Here is an 18,296-nt window from a genome sequence, read left to right as displayed (position 1 = left end):
AACACTAGCCTTAAAAATATGTCAACTGCCCTAAAATGGGACTGTTGTAGTCATAAGGAGACTTCTTTTGTTAAAGCATCCAGTAAAAAAAATCAATCATTTTGTTATATGTTAAAAAATAATTCAAATATTAATAGTTACAAAGCTGTTAACCATGGTGAGGATGCATGTAATAAAATTGGGAGCGGAGAGCACCGCCTGGTGACAAGCATGCTGACAAATACGTATTGCGCCAAGCACATGCTAAAAGCCTATTAATGCACTTGGCTGTATGCCCTGATTTTTCTACTGCAGTAAACAACAATTAGCAGTATTTGTAATTTCGTATTGTTAGAGGGAAGTTTATTTTCTCTAATTTCTTTTCAGTTTGAACATTTTTTGTTCGGCTTAATTTGAATAATTGCACACATACGAGAATGAAAAGACCTTAGCAACAAGTTCCCTGCACAAAATATTGCCAGATAAATCAGTAGATATAAAGTGAGGTTAGCTCAGAACTCCTGATATTATGAGATAACAATTCACATTTTATTGAAAGTTTCAAAAGTCAAAGGGACTTGATTAAAGTAAATTGCAATATTGACTTGGCTGAAAGGACAACTAAATAGATGAAAAGATTGACATATGAATCCTGACGGTAAATACATTGGTTAGACTTGTCCTAATTTTCTATCGCTAGGTGTAAGGAGTTTAATTATGTAAACATTTAACCACAAGCCACTACAGCCACCTTCACAATTCCTGGACAGTATTTATATTTGTTCTGATTCCAGATAGCCCCTCAGAAAATCTCCAGTTTTTTTTTAAAGGGGCAATCATTTACACTGCAAAACCAATTTGATTTTAAAGTGTAAATGATTGCCGCTTTAAAAAAACTGGAGATTTCATACCAAATTTCTCACTTTCTGAATCTATCATCCTATTAAATATCACCCTTATATTCAATTGTGGCCCTGTTTGGACAGTTTGTAGTAATTTTTCACCATTGCAGTTTTACTCAAGACTGATTAAACTAATAAACAGTCGAAACCAGTCGCAATTTCAACAAAAACGCATGGATTGGATTAGCGAGTAATTTGCTGATCCACGTGTTGTTTGACCGTGCCGTTCGACTAGTTGGAAAATTGGCGCTTTCATTGCAAAGGTTGTATGTAAATTTGGCAATGAAACTTGCCAATTTGTCACTGACAATGACTAGTCGAAAAAAGTCTCTTAATTGAATATCCCCCTTAATCATATATATATATGATGTTCCAGAAGTTTTCCTTGGGCCTTACAAGGGGAAATAAACCTGGGCGTGGAGATTGGAAGTTCAGAGAAGAGTAGATTACAATATGTACACAAAAAATTATAAGGATGTAAAAGAGTTTGTAGTCCCCGCTGGTGAAGACTACAAATACTGTAGTATTATGAGTGGCAGCATTGTGAAAGGGACTAAATGTAGATTTTGGGAGGAGAGGAGGGGGGGGGGGAAGACATTATCAACTGAGAAGGTTGGAAGATAGCTTTGGCCTGGGGAAATATGAGTAACATTTTTGAAATACTGTATAGAGGGGTACATTTAATAAGATGGGAGTTCTATTTAATATGGTATGTTGCCCATAGCAACCAATCAGATTTTACTTTTTATTTATTTTGCACCTTCTAGATGATAATAGATACAATTAGATTGGTTGCTATGGTCAACATCCCATTTTCAATAGAACTCCCATTTTAGTAAATTGACTCCAGAGTATGATTGAGGGCTTATACTGTACATAATAAACAATTTATCACACTAGCTTTATACATAATAAAGAGTCACTGCTTTTGTAGTGTTAATCAGAAAAGTTAGCTGGTTTCTACATATAAAAAGTTAAATATAATAAACTAGTTTTAACTGTAACTGTAATAAACACAAAACCAAAAAAGTTGGACTTGCACTTTTTACTGAGGATCTCCTCAATACAGTACATGTCTCAACAATTCTCTGCCGCCTTCTTGTTGGTGGTAGAGGTCTAGTACAACAGAAATAGTTTTTTTAATTCTATATTGTTTATGCAACTATCTGCCCAACATTTCCTTTTGTAATTCCATAGTGTTTTACAGAAAAAATTCAGGTGACTGTTGTAAATGCTTCAGAGACTGAGGCAATATTGTCTTTTTTTTCTCTTTTTAATCCTTTTGTTGTAACCACAATGGTATCTGCTAACATAAAACAATTGTTATTTTGTTTTGGCTTTTTTATTATTATTTACTTTTTGAAAATTGGAAAGAATACTGCTATTATCAAAATACGGAAAGGAAATAAAGCGGAATCCGCAAATGACCAAACAAATCTGAGAACATTTAGGAAAAATAAAACAATCCAGCATCCTTCAGTTCTTGTTTTTGTTACTAGGAAAATTTCGGAATCTGATTGGTAACACAAAAGATAATTATTGCCTCGCCACTCAGCAGCTCAGGGCCCAGGCATTGAGGGGGTATGGCCAAATTTAGGGAGGCATTGCTATGCCTCCTAAGAAAAAAAGAGAGTTAACATGGTGCCAATAATTGCACAGGTGTCACCGCCTGCCGCACAGGTTGACCTTTGTCCCCAATTGGAGCTGACCAGGTCAAGTCTCTCCAACAAGCAAATGTTCAGATAATGAATATCTCTATCCCCCCCTATAGTAATGAAATTTGATCCATATATGGTGAGTACCCGGGGGAAAATAAATCATGATAAAATACCTATCTAATAATACACCAAGCCTAGTTCCTCTATTACTAACAGATCAGTGAATCGAATTGTGCCACCACATTTTATACCTTAATCACTTATAGTTCCCTGATTTATTATGATTGATATACAATGTAATCTTGTCCTATGTATTCATCAAATAGGTGTATTGAATTAAATATAAAATATTTTAGAAAAAAATAAATAAATGATGCTCCATAACAATAAAAAGTGACATGACCACGTTAGGCAATGGGGGTTAGGTTTAAGCATTAGGGGGTGAATTAGAGTGCTGGGGAGGTGGGGAAGGTCAGGGTTAGGCGGCAGGTGGGTAGGTTAGGGTTAAGTACTAATGGGGGGGGGGGGGTTAGGATGTGGCTGCAGGAAGGGAAGGTTAGGGGATGGAGCATGGAGAAGGTACATATATTTACTGAACCACTGTCAAGATGATTTGTAATAGGGTATTTGTCGGTTTCTAAAGTATTTTAAAAAAATAACTTTTTGGAGTGTTCAGAACCAATTGATATAATTAATTTAATAACGATTTTATAATGCTGTTCGAGTTTTACCCCTTTTTCGCTGCCCCGGTTTTTGCCTCGTGGACCCGGGTCAGCGGCAGTGTAAAAGGGGCAACCCTGATCCATTTACACAGGAATCCTACCCGGGTCGTGACCAGGGTGGAACATGGGCAGGACCTGGGTAGTGGGCAGTGTAAAAGGTCCTAACCTGGGTTGGGAGATCCGAGTAGCGCTGGAAGGATTCCGGCAGCGTGGGACGCAAGCAGACAGCATGTACAGAGCCTCCGGGCAGCTGTTCCCGCTCACTCCCAGTGAGGCACCACCCTTATCCGCTAACAGGGGGCAACACCGGCCAATCGCAGGATGGAGCAGACAGGGGGCTGCAGCCCAGTAGCCGCAGGCCAATCTGAGCTGGGGGAGGAGCTGACAGTGACAGGCGTGTGGCAGGGTGGTGCAGAGAGGGGAGTGGGGTCAATGGGGCTGAATCCTGCCTGATGATGAGGGATCAATGAGCAGAAGAAAGTTTCGTTGTTGCAGTGAGAGAGGCAGCTGCATCAGTGCTTCAGAGGGAGAGATAGCAGCAGGGGATGCAGAGACTCTACCCCCGACCCATGTGCACTGCTGGCTGTATGCTTATTTTAGTTGATGTAATATTATCTTTAGTGTCAAACCCTTTGCATATAACTCCAAATCCCAGGATTAACCCAGCATTTACAATGTGAAAGGGTATTACAGTGGCAATGATTATTTTGCCTCCAACTAAAGACGAGCGACATTACGTTTCCGCCCACTATTTACTGTTCTGCATTTGGCTGCACTTTTGCTTGTGTGGTTTGGTTTGGCCTTAGGCTTTCCTGGTCATCCTCAAACCAAACCACAGAGCAGCATGAAGTATTTGTCATCCTCCCAGCATGGACTTCTCAATGAAAAGGGTAATTACATTACCACATCATAATTGATGAATTATTATTGGTTATGCAGAAATATGTAAAAAAAAAAAAAAAACTAAATTAGAATCATATTTAGAAAGAGTGCCTATCAGATATAGGGGGTTAGTCTGATTGATTCGCTCAAATTCGTGTACACATTCATGTGAGTCATCCTAACCCCGCCTTGCGAATTGTGGCACGCCTGCCCATCATTCGCAAGGCACGTTACTTCGCACTGGCTGTAAATGGATGTTTTGCATAAACATCCATTCGCAGCATGCAGTGGAACACCTACATCATTTGATGGTCGCCTACAATCGAATGATGTGGAAGGTGCACGCATATTTAAGAGTGGTCTGAGGAACTGGGCAAATGGGAGTGCATCCAGTGATGTCAGCTGCCCGCCCCCGTCGGCCACGTCATGCCCCCTTTAGCATGAGAACGATGGGCGTTCCCATATGCTAATGGGAAAGCCCGCCACCACCCCGCTGTGTATGTGTTAATCTGGCTCTAATACTAGCCTGTGCTTCTTCAGCTACTGACCTCACTGCATGTCACATGTTGCAGAGCTCCTCCCAGTGCCTCCAGGAAAAAGTGGTGGATACAGTGGGTGAAATTTAATAGGATGAGAGATTCAGAAAGTGAGAGATTTGGTAAGAGATCTCCGTTTTTTTTAAAGCGGCAATTATTTACACTGCAAAACCAGTTTTGATTTTGATTTTCTTACGAAATCTCTCAATTTCTGAATCTCTCATCCTATTAAATGTCACCCAGTATCTTCATGACTGCTGTTATAACGGAGCTGCTACAACAAATCTAAAAGCTTTTTTATGGTAAACCGGTTAAAACCAGATCCAATACCTGCAAGCATATGAATAACGTTAACATATCTCTTTTAGCAAATTGCTGTGTTGTTTGCAGAGAAAATATCTTTAAGTTTCAACACATTAAAATATCTGGCAAAAACAGACAAAGCTTACAGGACAATTAAAGTACAAATAAAACTGTTTTTTTATTTGAGCAGAACACATTTATTGCACAATATTCCTTCATAATGGTCGGACTATTTGGCCTGCTTGAGTCCTTAGAGGGCTGCAGTTGGCAATGCCTATTACACATGCCACCCTCAATATACAGTAATGCAGGATACTTACTGGATTGGGTACTTATGTATTATCTGGGCTGCCGATTTTTTGATTGTATGCCTTAACTTAAGGCAAACAATCAGATGCGATGCGATGCGATATCGCATCGCATACGACCATATAGGATGCGATGCGATGACCCGATTTTTCCATAGGATTCAATGTTAAAATGGACTGAGTCCATTTTAACATGGAATTCAATGGGAAAAAGGGGTCCTTTTCATACCCCTACTATCCAAGTGGGCATGGAGTTGGATATAAACCTGTGGCGAGCGTAGCGAGCCACCGAGCCCGAAGCGTGGCGAGCGAAGCGAGCCCCGCGAGGGGACGGTAATCTGTGTCCCCTCGCGGGGCTCGCCACGCTTCGGGCTCGGTGGCTCGCTACGCTCGCCACAGGTTTATATCCAACTCCATGCCCACTTGGATAGTAGGGGTATGAAAAGGACCCCTTTTTCCCATTGAATTCCATGTTAAAATGGACTCAGTCCATTTTAACATTGAATCCTATGGAAAAATCGGGTCCATCGCATCGCATGCGATATGGTCGGATGCGATGCAATGCGATGGACCCGATTTCAAAATCGGCAGCCCAGTTAGTACATAAGTACCCTGGATTGTTATGTACTATGGCACACAGCACAATGGATTCAGTATTGAATCCCGGCGGTCGGGATCCCGGCGTTCAGAATCCCGACGCCGGAATCCCGACAGCCGAAATGCCGACAAGGGGGGGACGTGGATCGCCCCCCCTTGCGGGCTCGCTGCGCTCGCCACGCAGCGGGCCCGGTGCCTCGCTACGCTCGGCACACTAATTTATTCTCCCTCCAGGGGTGTCGTGGACACCCCAGGAGGGAGAAAGTGTCGGCATTTCGGCGGTCGGGATTCCGGCGTCGGGATTCTGAACGCCGGGATCCCGACCGCCGGGATCTTAACTGCATCCCAGCACAATACATGCCAGGGGGAAATTTACTGAGATTGGTGTTCTATTTCGCATGGGATGTTGCTATGGGCAACTAATCAGATACTATCTATTATATTCTAGAAGGTGCAAAAGAAATAAGAAGTAGATTCTTATTGGTTGCCCATAGCAGCATCCCATGTGAAATCAAACTCCCATCTTAGTAAATTTCTCTCGCCATGTCCACATCTATGGTACCAACCAATCGCTACTTTAACCATAAAGTTATAGGAAATGTCTGGTAATCTGTGTAATGAGCTGGAAGAAAACAGGACAGCAAACCTCCATACTGGACAATTCAGATGGAGATGTCCACCAAAACTGATTCTTAATAATAAATCCCCATGTACAGAATACAAAATGCAGTAAACTTCTGCTGCTTGTCAGACTATAATACTAAAGGTGCCCATACACTGAGGCGATTTGGTCCGATTTTGACCGATTGCGAACAATCGACCCGTTAAATCTGACCAAATCGCCTCTCCCTGACATGCTGTCGGGTCCGATGCGGGGTCCCGTGTGCATCGGACCCGACCGACCTGCTGCCCATCCTGGGACCTCCCTCCTGGCGGCGAGGCGGGCAGGAACCAGGGATGCATGCGGTCCATCACAAAGGATCGCATGCGTCCCTGCCGCCGGGAAGGTCCTGACGGCTTGCCAGGGTATCGGGTGTACAAACACTGCTGCGAAACGTCACAGCAGTGTATGGGCACCTTAAGAGCAGGCTGTCTCTAAGTAGAAAATCAAAATGTTGATATTCATTATAGTAACACCAGAATGACGACAGTTATGATGTCGACCTGGTTAAAATGTCCTCCTCTGAAAAATGTAGTACAGAATAAATGTGTAATACAGTTAGTGCTTCATCCAGTGTCGGACCGAGACACACGAAGGGGTTCTATTCAAAATAATGTAAATTATCTATAATGTATAATTCAAGTGCACAGTCTGGAACCTGATCCCCAAAGGAACAGGTGAGACCCCTTAGACAGATGGGTCAACTAAGGGTTTCCCCTGTTGCCCTGTGGGTCAGTACTGCCCTGACCCCAACTGAACCCCCATAACCACCTAACACTAATAGATTATTATTATTATTATTAGAGTACACATCCATGTGTCTAGAACCTTAAACTGTCAATACTTGAGAAGCCCCTTTACGGAGGAATCAGTAAATCCCAAGACATGTATGTATTCCTTATTCACCATAGGATTCGGAACTCCTGAATCTCTTTGATTCTGATTGCTGGACTTGGGGATTTTCCATCCATAGGAGGAACTGTTAGGAACTGAGGGACAACATTCATAAAATCTTGTTAGAAAGGCGCTGATTTAAGATCACAATATTTAAAATTGTAAATTTAAAGATTATTCAATATAAAATTGTTTCATAATTTTGATTTATATATTTAGAAGCAGTTCTCAAAGAGGGTACACAATAAACAAAATGCCCTGGATCCTATTTTAAGCAATCAGAAATGTAATTGATCTAAAAATGATTATACAAGTCTGTAGGTTTACTAAAGCTTCTGAAAACGAAAAGTGGTGCTGTTGTTGCTCATATTAGCCAATTAAATTCTGGCTATCATTTCTCTTTTGCATTATAGAAAATGACTGTGTGAATTTCATTGGTTGCTGTGGGAAACACCATCACTTTTCTGTTTTGGAATGTTTAGTAAAGCTACCCTTAGTGTTCCACTTTTTCTGTAAGGGTGGAACACTGTAACTAAGGGGGGTATTCAATCCCCTGTCATGACTGTCGGTGCGTTCCGATAGCCGTGACCCTGGCTGTCTTCATTTTGCTTGACCGCAAATCTCCAGGCGGGATTCAATGACCACCTGCTGATCAGCCAAAAGGGGGCGTATCCACGTAAATGGCCATGGATTGTCGAGATCTGGCCGTGATCGCGACAATTCACGGCCTCTCTTGGCAAAACGGGCCCAGCAGCTTTTAGGGGGGTAATCAATGTCAGGGGCACGGCTGTCGAGCAAGCTCGACAGCCGTGCCCCTGTCCCGTTCTCGTTTTGCTCGCCTGGAGCTCGGCAGTCGGGATTCAATGTCCCGAGCGGCGAGAAGGGGGCGTGGCCGCTAGTTGATGACGAAAATAGATGAGCTCCGGCCAGGACCTCGCCTATTTCTGGCTTTTCTCGGCAGAACGAGCCCGACAGCTTGTGCTGTCGGGCTCGTTCTGCGCAAAACCCCTGTTCAATGCTGTCGGGGAAGACAGCATTGAATAGGGCCCCGCAGCCATCTCCCCCGTCGGGAGATGGCTGCGGGTGCACGACAAAGATTGAATACCCCCCTTAAAGTCGGACCCATTCTGTCGATCTGCCTCTTCAATGCTGTCGGTCAAGACAGCATTGAATAGGCGCCCGCCACTATTTCCCCCGTCGGAAACAGCAGCAGGGATTGAATACCCCCTAAATATATTAATAGATTATGGCAGGGATTCCCAATCTTTTTTGAATCACGGCACCCTAGAGTATCAAAAAATTTTCACGGCACCCCTAGGCCAAAAATACATTTATTAGATTGGGTTTATATGTGATTATTTGGGTCAGGTATGTGGTAAAGGACAGGATTTGCTTCTGTTTGTACACATTTTATTAATGGCAACCACCAGCATTGCTTTTGCTCATAAATAATTAACCATTAATAATTTGAGTTGGTCCTGGACTACCAACCCAGGGCACCCCTGCATGTGTCCCGAGGCACCCCAGGGAGCCACGGCACACAGTTTGGGAACCACTGGATTATGGAATTATTTAAACAGATACATTTCATTACTACACATGCTCTATATAAAATAACTTCATGGGTGAGATTTAATAGGATGAGAGATTCAGAAAGTGATAGATTTGGTAAGAAATCTCCAGTTTTTTTAAAGTGGCAATCACACTGCAAAATCATACTGGTATTGCAGTGTAAATTATTGCCGCTTTAAAAAAACTGGAGATTTCTTACCAAATCTATCACTTTCTGAATCTCTCATCCTATTAAATCTCACCCAATATGTTTTAACAGAAAAGCATCAACTTTTTTAACTTTTTTTTGTTTTTACTTTATAAACTGTAAATGATATATGTGCCTTTGGAACTAATAAGGAACATTTACTGAGATGGGAATTCTATTGAAGATGGGATGTTAACCTAAATAAAGGACCTTCTGCAAAATGATAGATACAATCTTGTTGGTTGCTATGGGCAACATCCCATGTTCAATAGAACGCCCATCTTAGCAAATTTACCCCATAAGCCCTCTATGCACTTTTATTTGTCAAGAACATTTTAAGATAAAGGAGTCTTTGTTCATTTCTTTATTTTATGTTTATATATTTCAAAATGTATTCTGCATGACTGCATTCTGCTGCATTAACATGCATGCTTATATTGTTTTCTGTGTTTCGTCCTCTTACTGTATGTTTGTCTGGTGTAGCTTTTTAGCCAACAAGAAAGAACACTTCATTTCAGTCCTATTAAAATTAGTGATGCTTCATTTATACACGGCGCACCAAATCTGGGGCTGTGTTTAGGATTTGATGGACTCATAAGAATGTAGGCCAATTGAAGGATTTGGTTGAATTCTAGGCAGCGATACATAGGCAAGTATTCAATGCCCGGGGCGAGCGGTGACAGAGAGCAGGGCTGCCTGCTCACTGTCACCGTTCGCCCCCACAGTATTAGACTGACCCCCCCTAATACGCCGATTCCCCCTTGCTCTGTTTTGGGAGCGAGGGGGGAATCGGCGTATTTTGCTGCAGAAGCAGCAAAACCCGCTGTGAAATGCAGCTGATTCGCTACATTAGCCGCGGGTTTCGCTGTTTGGGGGAATCCTCGCCGTCCTATTGAATAGAACAAGCGGCCGGCGAGGGAGTTTAAACAGTGAGGATCACTGCTGTTCTGCGATCCTCGCTGTTTAACCCCCTCTCCGGCCACAGCGAACATCATTGAATACGGGCCATATTATACTCCAATGCAATTTGGGAAAAATGGATCAAAGCAAGAAAGAAATACAGTTTTAGATCCACAGGAGGAGTTAATTACACAATTTCCCTCGTAATTCTGTGAGGAGACCTGGAAAACATGCACTGTTGGTGGTCCTTGACAGGGCAGCTGAGAGGAATGCCGGGCCCCAGTAAAATTTTGGGCGTGGTCTAAGTGTGGGAGGTGTGGCCACCTCCCGCACTTAGGCCATGCCCCCAAAATGACAGAAACCTCTAAATTTAGCAGCAGCACATACCTAGAGCATGTGCTGTGCTGACAGTAGGCTCAGCATGTGCTCACACGCTGTCAGTGAGATGCTCATGCTGAGCCTGCTATCAGCACAGCACATGCTGTAGAAGTGTGTGCTGCTGTTGCTACCTGGTAGGGACAGAGGGGAAGGGAGGGGTCGGACCAGGCTCCTCCGGCAAGCCTGGGCCCGGGTACTTAGTACCCGCCCCCCCCTTGAGGACCAAGTTTGGGAACCACTGGATTAGCTGAACCACTAAGCATTCGTATTAGCAAAACACAAGTTTCACACCATTAACAACCATTCTAAAAATATATAAAATTCAATCCCCATAAGAGTCTCTCATTAGGAAATCACTTATTAATTAGACCTGAATATCTTTGACCTGAATGCCTATGATATTTTGACATCTGTTGTCACTTAATTATTCTGATCAGTCTCCCGTTTGGAGCTACAACAGATTTTCTAGTTGCAATATACAACGGCGGACGCCGGCGCAAGAAAAATATCGGAGCGCCAGAACCTCCGCCATGGCAGCTTGGCGGCAAGGATGAGATCTGCCCCATCTGTACCTTGATTTAGGTGACCCATACTGTATATCTGATCACAGTAAACTAATACAATCCTTATAGCCAGTGTATCACAAAAGTAGACCGATACCTTACTGGCATGTTTTATTACAGTACCTGACTCTTTGAAATAGGGATTTTTCAATGAGAGACTCTTATGGGATGGTAGTTCATTATATATATGATTGAAACCTTACTCACATTGCATTTTATATTGAAGGCAGTTGCTAATTATGTGAAACTTCTGATTCAGTGATATGAATGCTTAGTACATTATGTTATTCCGCTATACCTTCTGATTTCTTAAACTTTATTTGGGGGAGGTGTATTTACTATGTATATAATATATATTTTAAATAAAACATTGAATATTTTTGTATTGTCTTTGTCCTCATATGTTTTCTGACACATTTGGGGTGAAATTTACCAAGTGGTGGTTTAATGGCATTTTTAAACCACCATGGATTGTCATTGGTTTTGGCTTCCAAACCTTTGAATTAGCTTTCCAGCAGTTTGGAGGGTGCTTTGAATGTGCAGTGGATTTCAAATGGAAAAACCACCTGCAGAGTCATCGGAGGCAATTCAATTGTTTTTATGAGGTGCTGCTAATTAATGAGCACCTGACCTGAGCAATTAATTTATTCCTCCGATTGGGTGCCAGCGATGTTTGCACCCAACATTTCTGCTTCTCCTGTCAATGAAACAGGAGTCCCGCACTGGGATGTTATGCGATTATATTGGGTAGTGAAGGGGTCTATAATGACCAAACCTGGGTGTCTTTTCCGTTTCCACCCAGATATCTTAAGGTGCTACCTACTGGTTTTAAATACTATACATACAATACACAAAAATAAAAAGAAAACCAGTTCTCTTAGATGAGAGATTTAGAAAGTGAGAGATTTGGTAAGAATTCTCCAGTATTTTTTAAAGCAGCAATCATTTACACTGCAAAACCAGTTTGATTTTGCAGTATAAATGATTGCCACCTTAAAAAACTGGAGATTTCTTACCAAATCTCTAACTTTCTAAATCTCTCATCCTATTAAATTTCACCCATGGTCTCCTGAAGGGGTAAGCAGAAATGTTAAAAGAGGTCTGCAGTTTGGACACCCTAACCAGCACTGTACGGTTTTAGTTACATTACACAGCTAAAACTGGTACTTTTGGGCGCATCAAGTGCAGTAATTAATGAGCCCTCAGGACAATTGAATTTCTCCATCGGGTGTCCATTAATTAGCCCCACCCAAAAAAAATTTGAATTTTCCAGCCCTCAACACAGAAAGAGTGAAAGTTGGTGTGTGCCAATATGATTAATGACCAGCCAATCAGGAGGAGTATCTCATCCTTCATACATGAGATAATGCTCCTGATGTATATACAGTATGTGTACATCTGTTTGTTTTCTCCCTAGGTCATAAATTACATTTTTTGCTGTGGGGTTCACAAATATTTATTTACACTCCTGCTTAGGCCACCTGTCATGTTCACTCATTAAGGTTAGCATTGCATAATACACCCTCTTTGTTCTGCACCCTGATGATTTGCATACTTATGGCCTAATGTGGAGTTGCAGATATGTACACCTACACATTATACTACTTCATATTAGTGCAAACTCCTTAATTATATTTTTCACCTACATTATCTGGCTGCAAGTAGTGGAGAAGAGTTTGATTATTTTGCAACTTTTCTCTGGACTAACTCTATCTGTCTGTGAGATATAAGGTTGCATATGTGGAAACACAAGCAGGCAGATAAATCTTGGCTCACTGCATTTTTATGATGAACTCAGTCCATTAATGATGTACCATTATTTGACCAGCTAGGTGCACACTGGTCAATATATCGGTCATTGAATGGAATGGCCCAATAGTGAGCCTGCCGGCTGGTGTTTACTCCTGATATGTCTGTGAATGATGTTGTCACAGACGTATTGTGTTGGCTGTGCAGTATGCTGGTCTGTATATCTAAAGATATATTGGGTCACCTCGCTGGGTGGTTGACACTTGCTGCAGTGACTGATTTGGTGAATGATTGGTTAGTGTTTACCTAACAATTATCAGATAGGTCGTTGGATTTGCCGACTTGCTGATCCATTAGCCTAGTATGTGCCCAGCATTACCTAAGACCACATATTCGCGGACTTTAAATGCTGAATTGTATTTGCTTACTCTGAAAGCATTACTTGCAGTGTCCTAATGTTAACTTGTCTAAAGATATCAAATGAATGTGTAAATGGTTGAACTCGAAATTGTAATGTTGCTTGTATTTTTTCCCTCTAATATTTTACATTTGTTTTTTTGGTTGTTTTCAACTCCTGGGCCAAGCCTCACTGTCGATTCCTTCATTTTCGAAAATTGAAACTTATCTAATTAGACAAACACAAGTAAAAAGTAAAAAAAAAAAACTAAATTAAGGTTTTGCCAAAGTAAAATAAAGGGAGCCAACATTGAAGAGATGTGTACTATATTTAATTATGCATCTACAGCAGGCATGTCCAACCTGCGGCCCTCCAGCTGTTGTGAAACTACAAGTCCCATCATGTCTTTCCACAATTTTGCTATTAGGGAATGTTACATTTATGGCAAGGCATGCTGGGATGTGTAGTTTCACAACAGCTGGAGGGCCACAGTTTGGACACTCCTGGTTTACAGTATTTACTGCAAAGTAGATTTGCTCTTAGATCAGTTTATGATTCTATGTAGAAAATAAGAATAAATAAAGGTTAATGTATTTGTAAGACCTACTAATAATCGTTATACTATTTATACAATGAAAAGTCGATGGTACTTATAAACACAATTAATTGAATTTACTGATTGTGAGCGCAGTCAGGCTTGGCTCTTCAGTTGATGAACATGTTTGGCCTACTGGCAAAGTTTGAGAACTACTTGTTTAAGTCATGTCTCTACTTGTAACCATTGCAGGATTAATGCTCAGTAATCATGGAGAGTTAATCACAAAGTCTGTTTTATGGTGATTGTTGACCTACTAAACATATGACTGCTTATAATTCCTCTATACTGTAGTAACATTGCTATGTTTCACAAGTTGTATTCAACTATCATAAAATTGTTTACTGAATATGCTGTGGCCATGTTTAGTCATAATTTACTCACTATTTGTTCCTATAAAACAAAATATGCAGTGTGCAGCAGCACCACAGGAATGCAGCAGTCTCTGTGCGGCATTTCTTGACTTGCCCGGACTGCTCAAAGTCGCCAGTGACCTCTGACCTAGCTTACAGGCTGGCCAAGTCAGTATCCAATGTGTGAAAGGTGTTGCAAAAAAACCTTGTATAGTTTGATACCAGACAATGGTAATTGGGTGCTGATTAGGAATTGTATCATTTAAACAATGCCCACAACATATTCTATATAACATTTTATGATGTTTCCTTTTCTAGTTGTTTTCTATTTTAATAGGAAAATGTCTTCACATTGCTTGGTGCCATGACCTGTGCAGTGTCCGCTAATTCTGCCACTGTGAAATGTACTCTCTGATTAAGGGACACTAATGTTCAAAATACGTTTTACTGAGCTGACAAATATGATCAGGCCAACAGCATATCTATAATGGGTGTAGGTGCTACATATATCACCAGGAAAATGGCGTGACAGCCATTCCCGGAGACCTGCGCATGTGCAGATAGTCACAGAGCTACTGTACCGTACAGAAAGGAGGGGGCCTGCATGAAGACTGCACATGAGACCCCTCCTCTCTTAAACTGCCCCCAGATAGAGTATATCTTATCCTTATCTATAAAAATATAGTACCAATCATTGACCCCAACCCATACGGTTAGTGCCTTTTAAAGAAAAAATTGCTATTGGGGGATTACCTTCTAATTTAAATCATTATTGATAGTTCTGTAGGAAATCAAAGTGAGAAGTGTAACAAATAATTATTACTACATTGAAGATTCCCTGCAGTTGTTATTTTGTGCTTTGAAGTGGTGGTTTTGTTTTAAATCACACATTAAAAATACTGAAAATTGGCCATTTGGAAAATCCATATTTATTACCCTTCCACCATATATATATATAATGGGAAATATTATATAATTTGATATGTAAGTTGTACAGGTGTTTGGCCACAACGTTTTGGTGAAAAAGACCAGTATGTTGTAATAGTTAAAATAGTTATTCAGTACATTGTATAACTTATTTGTGGGCATTAGTGTTCCTACACCTGTGAAAATGTATGACGTTCTTATACTAAATGTCCTTCCAGCCTGTGCTAATAACAATTAGAAATTAGTAGATGACTAAAGTAGAGTATGCAATTGGTATGAATGAATAGGAAATTAATTATTACAGCTTCTAGAGCTTCATTACAAAAGAATGAAATGATATTTCATAAGATGGAATGGATAGATAATAGATACAGCTTGTTTTACAGTGTCTTGATTTTACATGTGTTTGTATAGTCCAAATGCCATGATCATTACAGAATATTAAGGAAAGCAAAGTGACTCCAGATACTACGAAAATTGAGTCGTTTTATAGCAGTACATGATTTTCTTACTGTCCTATAATGAAACTTAGTGTTGAATTTTAAATCAAACTGTCTTTATTGTTGTGTTATGATCACTGTCTATTGTTTTGTTATTTCTTTCTTTTACTTGTGTACTAACTATGTTTTGTTCCTTTTTAAGGTTGTAGTGAATGCCTTAATTGGGGCTATCCCATCCATCATGAATGTCCTGCTGGTCTGTCTCATTTTCTGGCTCATTTTTAGCATTATGGGAGTAAATTTATTTGCTGGAAAATTTGGGAAATGCATTTATACTGATAACAAGACAGAGGTGGATCCTGCCATTGCAGACAATAAAACCCTTTGTAAGTTAATGAATGAATCTGAAGCTTACTGGACTAAAGTCAAAGTCAACTTTGATAATGTTGGAGCAGGATACTTGGCTCTTCTTCAAGTGGTAAGTGTTATTTTATGGGTTTTTTTTTCATATATATTGCATATAGAGCAACTAATATGGTCAATTTGAGACTGATTTCATGTATCCAGCTCACCAGTGTCTCTACATCCAGACAATATCTGTCTCTCAAGCAACCAGTGTCTCCCAAACCAGCCTTTTTGTTGTTGTTCTAGTCAACCAGTGTCTCTCTAGCCAACACACTTGTCTCTCCAGCCTTCCAGTGACTCTACAGCCAGGCACCCACTGTCTCCCCAGCCAGCCTACTTCTGTCTCTCCAGGCACCAAGTGTCTTTCCACCCCGCCACCTAGTGTCTTCTCAACCAGCATCCTTCTGCCTCTCCGGCCACCCAGTGTTTCCCCAGCCAACCCCTTGTCTCTCCCGTCACCCAGTATATCCCCAGCTAGCCTCCTTCTGTCTCTCCAACCATCCATTTCATCATCTCTTTCCAGCAAGTCCCCATGTCTATTCAGCAACCCACTGTCTTCCCGGGCAGCCTCCTTCTTTTTCTCCAGCTCCCGTATCTCTACAGCTCCATACTCCTGCAACCCACAGACATTTCCCATCTTTTGTTATCCATATATGGCTGTTCTTCTCTCAACAGTGCACCATGCGTGACATCATGCACACCTTACCTCAATTAAAAAAAACTATTGTACCATGCAAGCAAGCAACAGTGGCTGCCTATACCCCACTAATAGATTGATCTATAACCTCTTCCTGTGCGGCTTTGTCATGTTTTCAAGTGCTGTACAGTACATGTTACTTGATCTCAATCAATGCATAAAATAGGTTTAAATTGAGAAGATCATATCCTTATTGCCAGAACATCCACTTCACCGCTCTGCAAATCCATACACTGGCTCTCTATGTGCACTAGAATCAAATTGAAATAGCTTACCCTTACAGTACCTACAAACACTAAACATCATACTTGGTACACTTCTAGCAATCTTCTCAAATACCCTCTTGCAGCTACGGACTGTGCATTGTTTCTTCTCTGATAAGGAACTCTCAGTCTCAACTATAAGACTTCTCCTGTTCTGCCAATGCACTTCCCTGTTGTCCCTGATCAGTCTCTTCCACAGCCTTCAAATACACTCTGAAAACGCATCACTTTAATAGAACCCACATATACCCACACTGGTACTCCATCACAATTCTAGCTCTACTTCAGGCCACACTTACCCATCTTGTTTAAGCTGGCATTGCATTTCCCCATGTTATATATGTCCTTTGCCTTACTGTCCGGTGTGGCACCATGGCATCTTACAAGTCAATGATTATAACAATCCTTCCAATCCCTACTACATTGTCTCAGGGCAGTGTGCTGTACGCTGCATGGCTTTGACAACAAGGCAGTAATATTACGTTTTAAGCCATTAACAGCATATATTGTTTCTGCTAATGATACAGCATCCAAAGTACTTTATTCAATATTTCATTTCTTTAGCTTAACCCCCCTACACACAGGGCGATTTAAGCATATATTGTCAGGGATATGAGCGATCATATCCATGTGTGTACGGAGCGATGGTCACTAGGAGCACGCTCCCGTGACCAGCCCAATAGTGGTCGCTGGTCGGAGGAGCCTGCTCCTGTGAACAGCGGATTTCTCCTTCAGTGACTCCGTTGTCATCAGCGACCTTTGCTGGTCACTGATGAAAACTGGACACTCAGCAATTTGGTCGCTGAGCATTATTAAGTCAAAATTGCTCAGCGTCCAAATCCCTCCGTGCGTACGGATCTTTACAGCGATTTAAGCAGTCACACGGTTTAATTTCCCTTTCCAATCTGTTGGATGCTGCAGCTGGAATTATATTAGACAACCAGAGAACATTTCTGTTTTTGCTTACTTAAAGAAAGCAAATCAGTGATTGAACGGTAACGATGTAATAGAAAAAAAAAACCTGAAATAGATTGTAGTATATCAAATTCCTGATTCCATGTGATTAAAGTAGAAATGTTACTTACAGTAGTTCCTGTATGTGGTGATGGAATGTAATTTTTACATTAACCTCACTGAAGCCAAGCCATAGCCATATTGGCCTGTTCACATTTCTGTCATTTCCACCAAAATTCTGATTCCTAGATAAACAACAAGATTATTTTAACTCCAGCAAACGTTCTAGGACCACATTTACACAAAACATTTCTTCACCTTTGTCCTTCGATTGTCAAACCCAAAACCTTTTATGGTGCAAGTCTGCTCTCTGCTCTTAGAAGACAGCTCTGCCACCTATAAGTGCTTAGCCAATCAGAAAGGCAGACATTCGCTAAACTGTCAATCTGTTTTGGTCTGACTGGGGCTTACACA

At 41.1% G+C, this 18,296-nt stretch overlaps 1 protein-coding gene across 7 annotated transcripts in view; it reads left to right on the top strand.

Annotated features, from left to right (window-relative positions):
• Positions 1 to 18,296, top strand: part of LOC146081108 (sodium channel protein type 5 subunit alpha-like) — a 388,187-nt gene that overhangs the window by 344,920 nt on the left and 24,971 nt on the right. For all 7 annotated transcript variants that reach the window (XM_083189076.1, XM_083189080.1, XM_083189078.1 and 4 more), the window contains one exon: positions 15,706 to 15,981. In XM_083189076.1, coding sequence (XP_083045202.1) covers positions 15,706 to 15,981 — 276 coding nt within the window. The remainder of the gene's footprint in view (positions 1 to 15,705; positions 15,982 to 18,296) is intronic.

The sequence above is a fragment of the Crinia signifera genome, chromosome 5 (assembly GCF_055691185.1).
Source record: "Crinia signifera chromosome 5, ASM5569118v1, whole genome shotgun sequence".
In the NCBI taxonomy this organism is placed as follows: Eukaryota; Metazoa; Chordata; class Amphibia; order Anura; family Myobatrachidae; genus Crinia; species Crinia signifera.
Note: the sequence above shows the minus strand (reverse complement) of the source record. Positions and strands in the feature narration are given on the sequence as shown.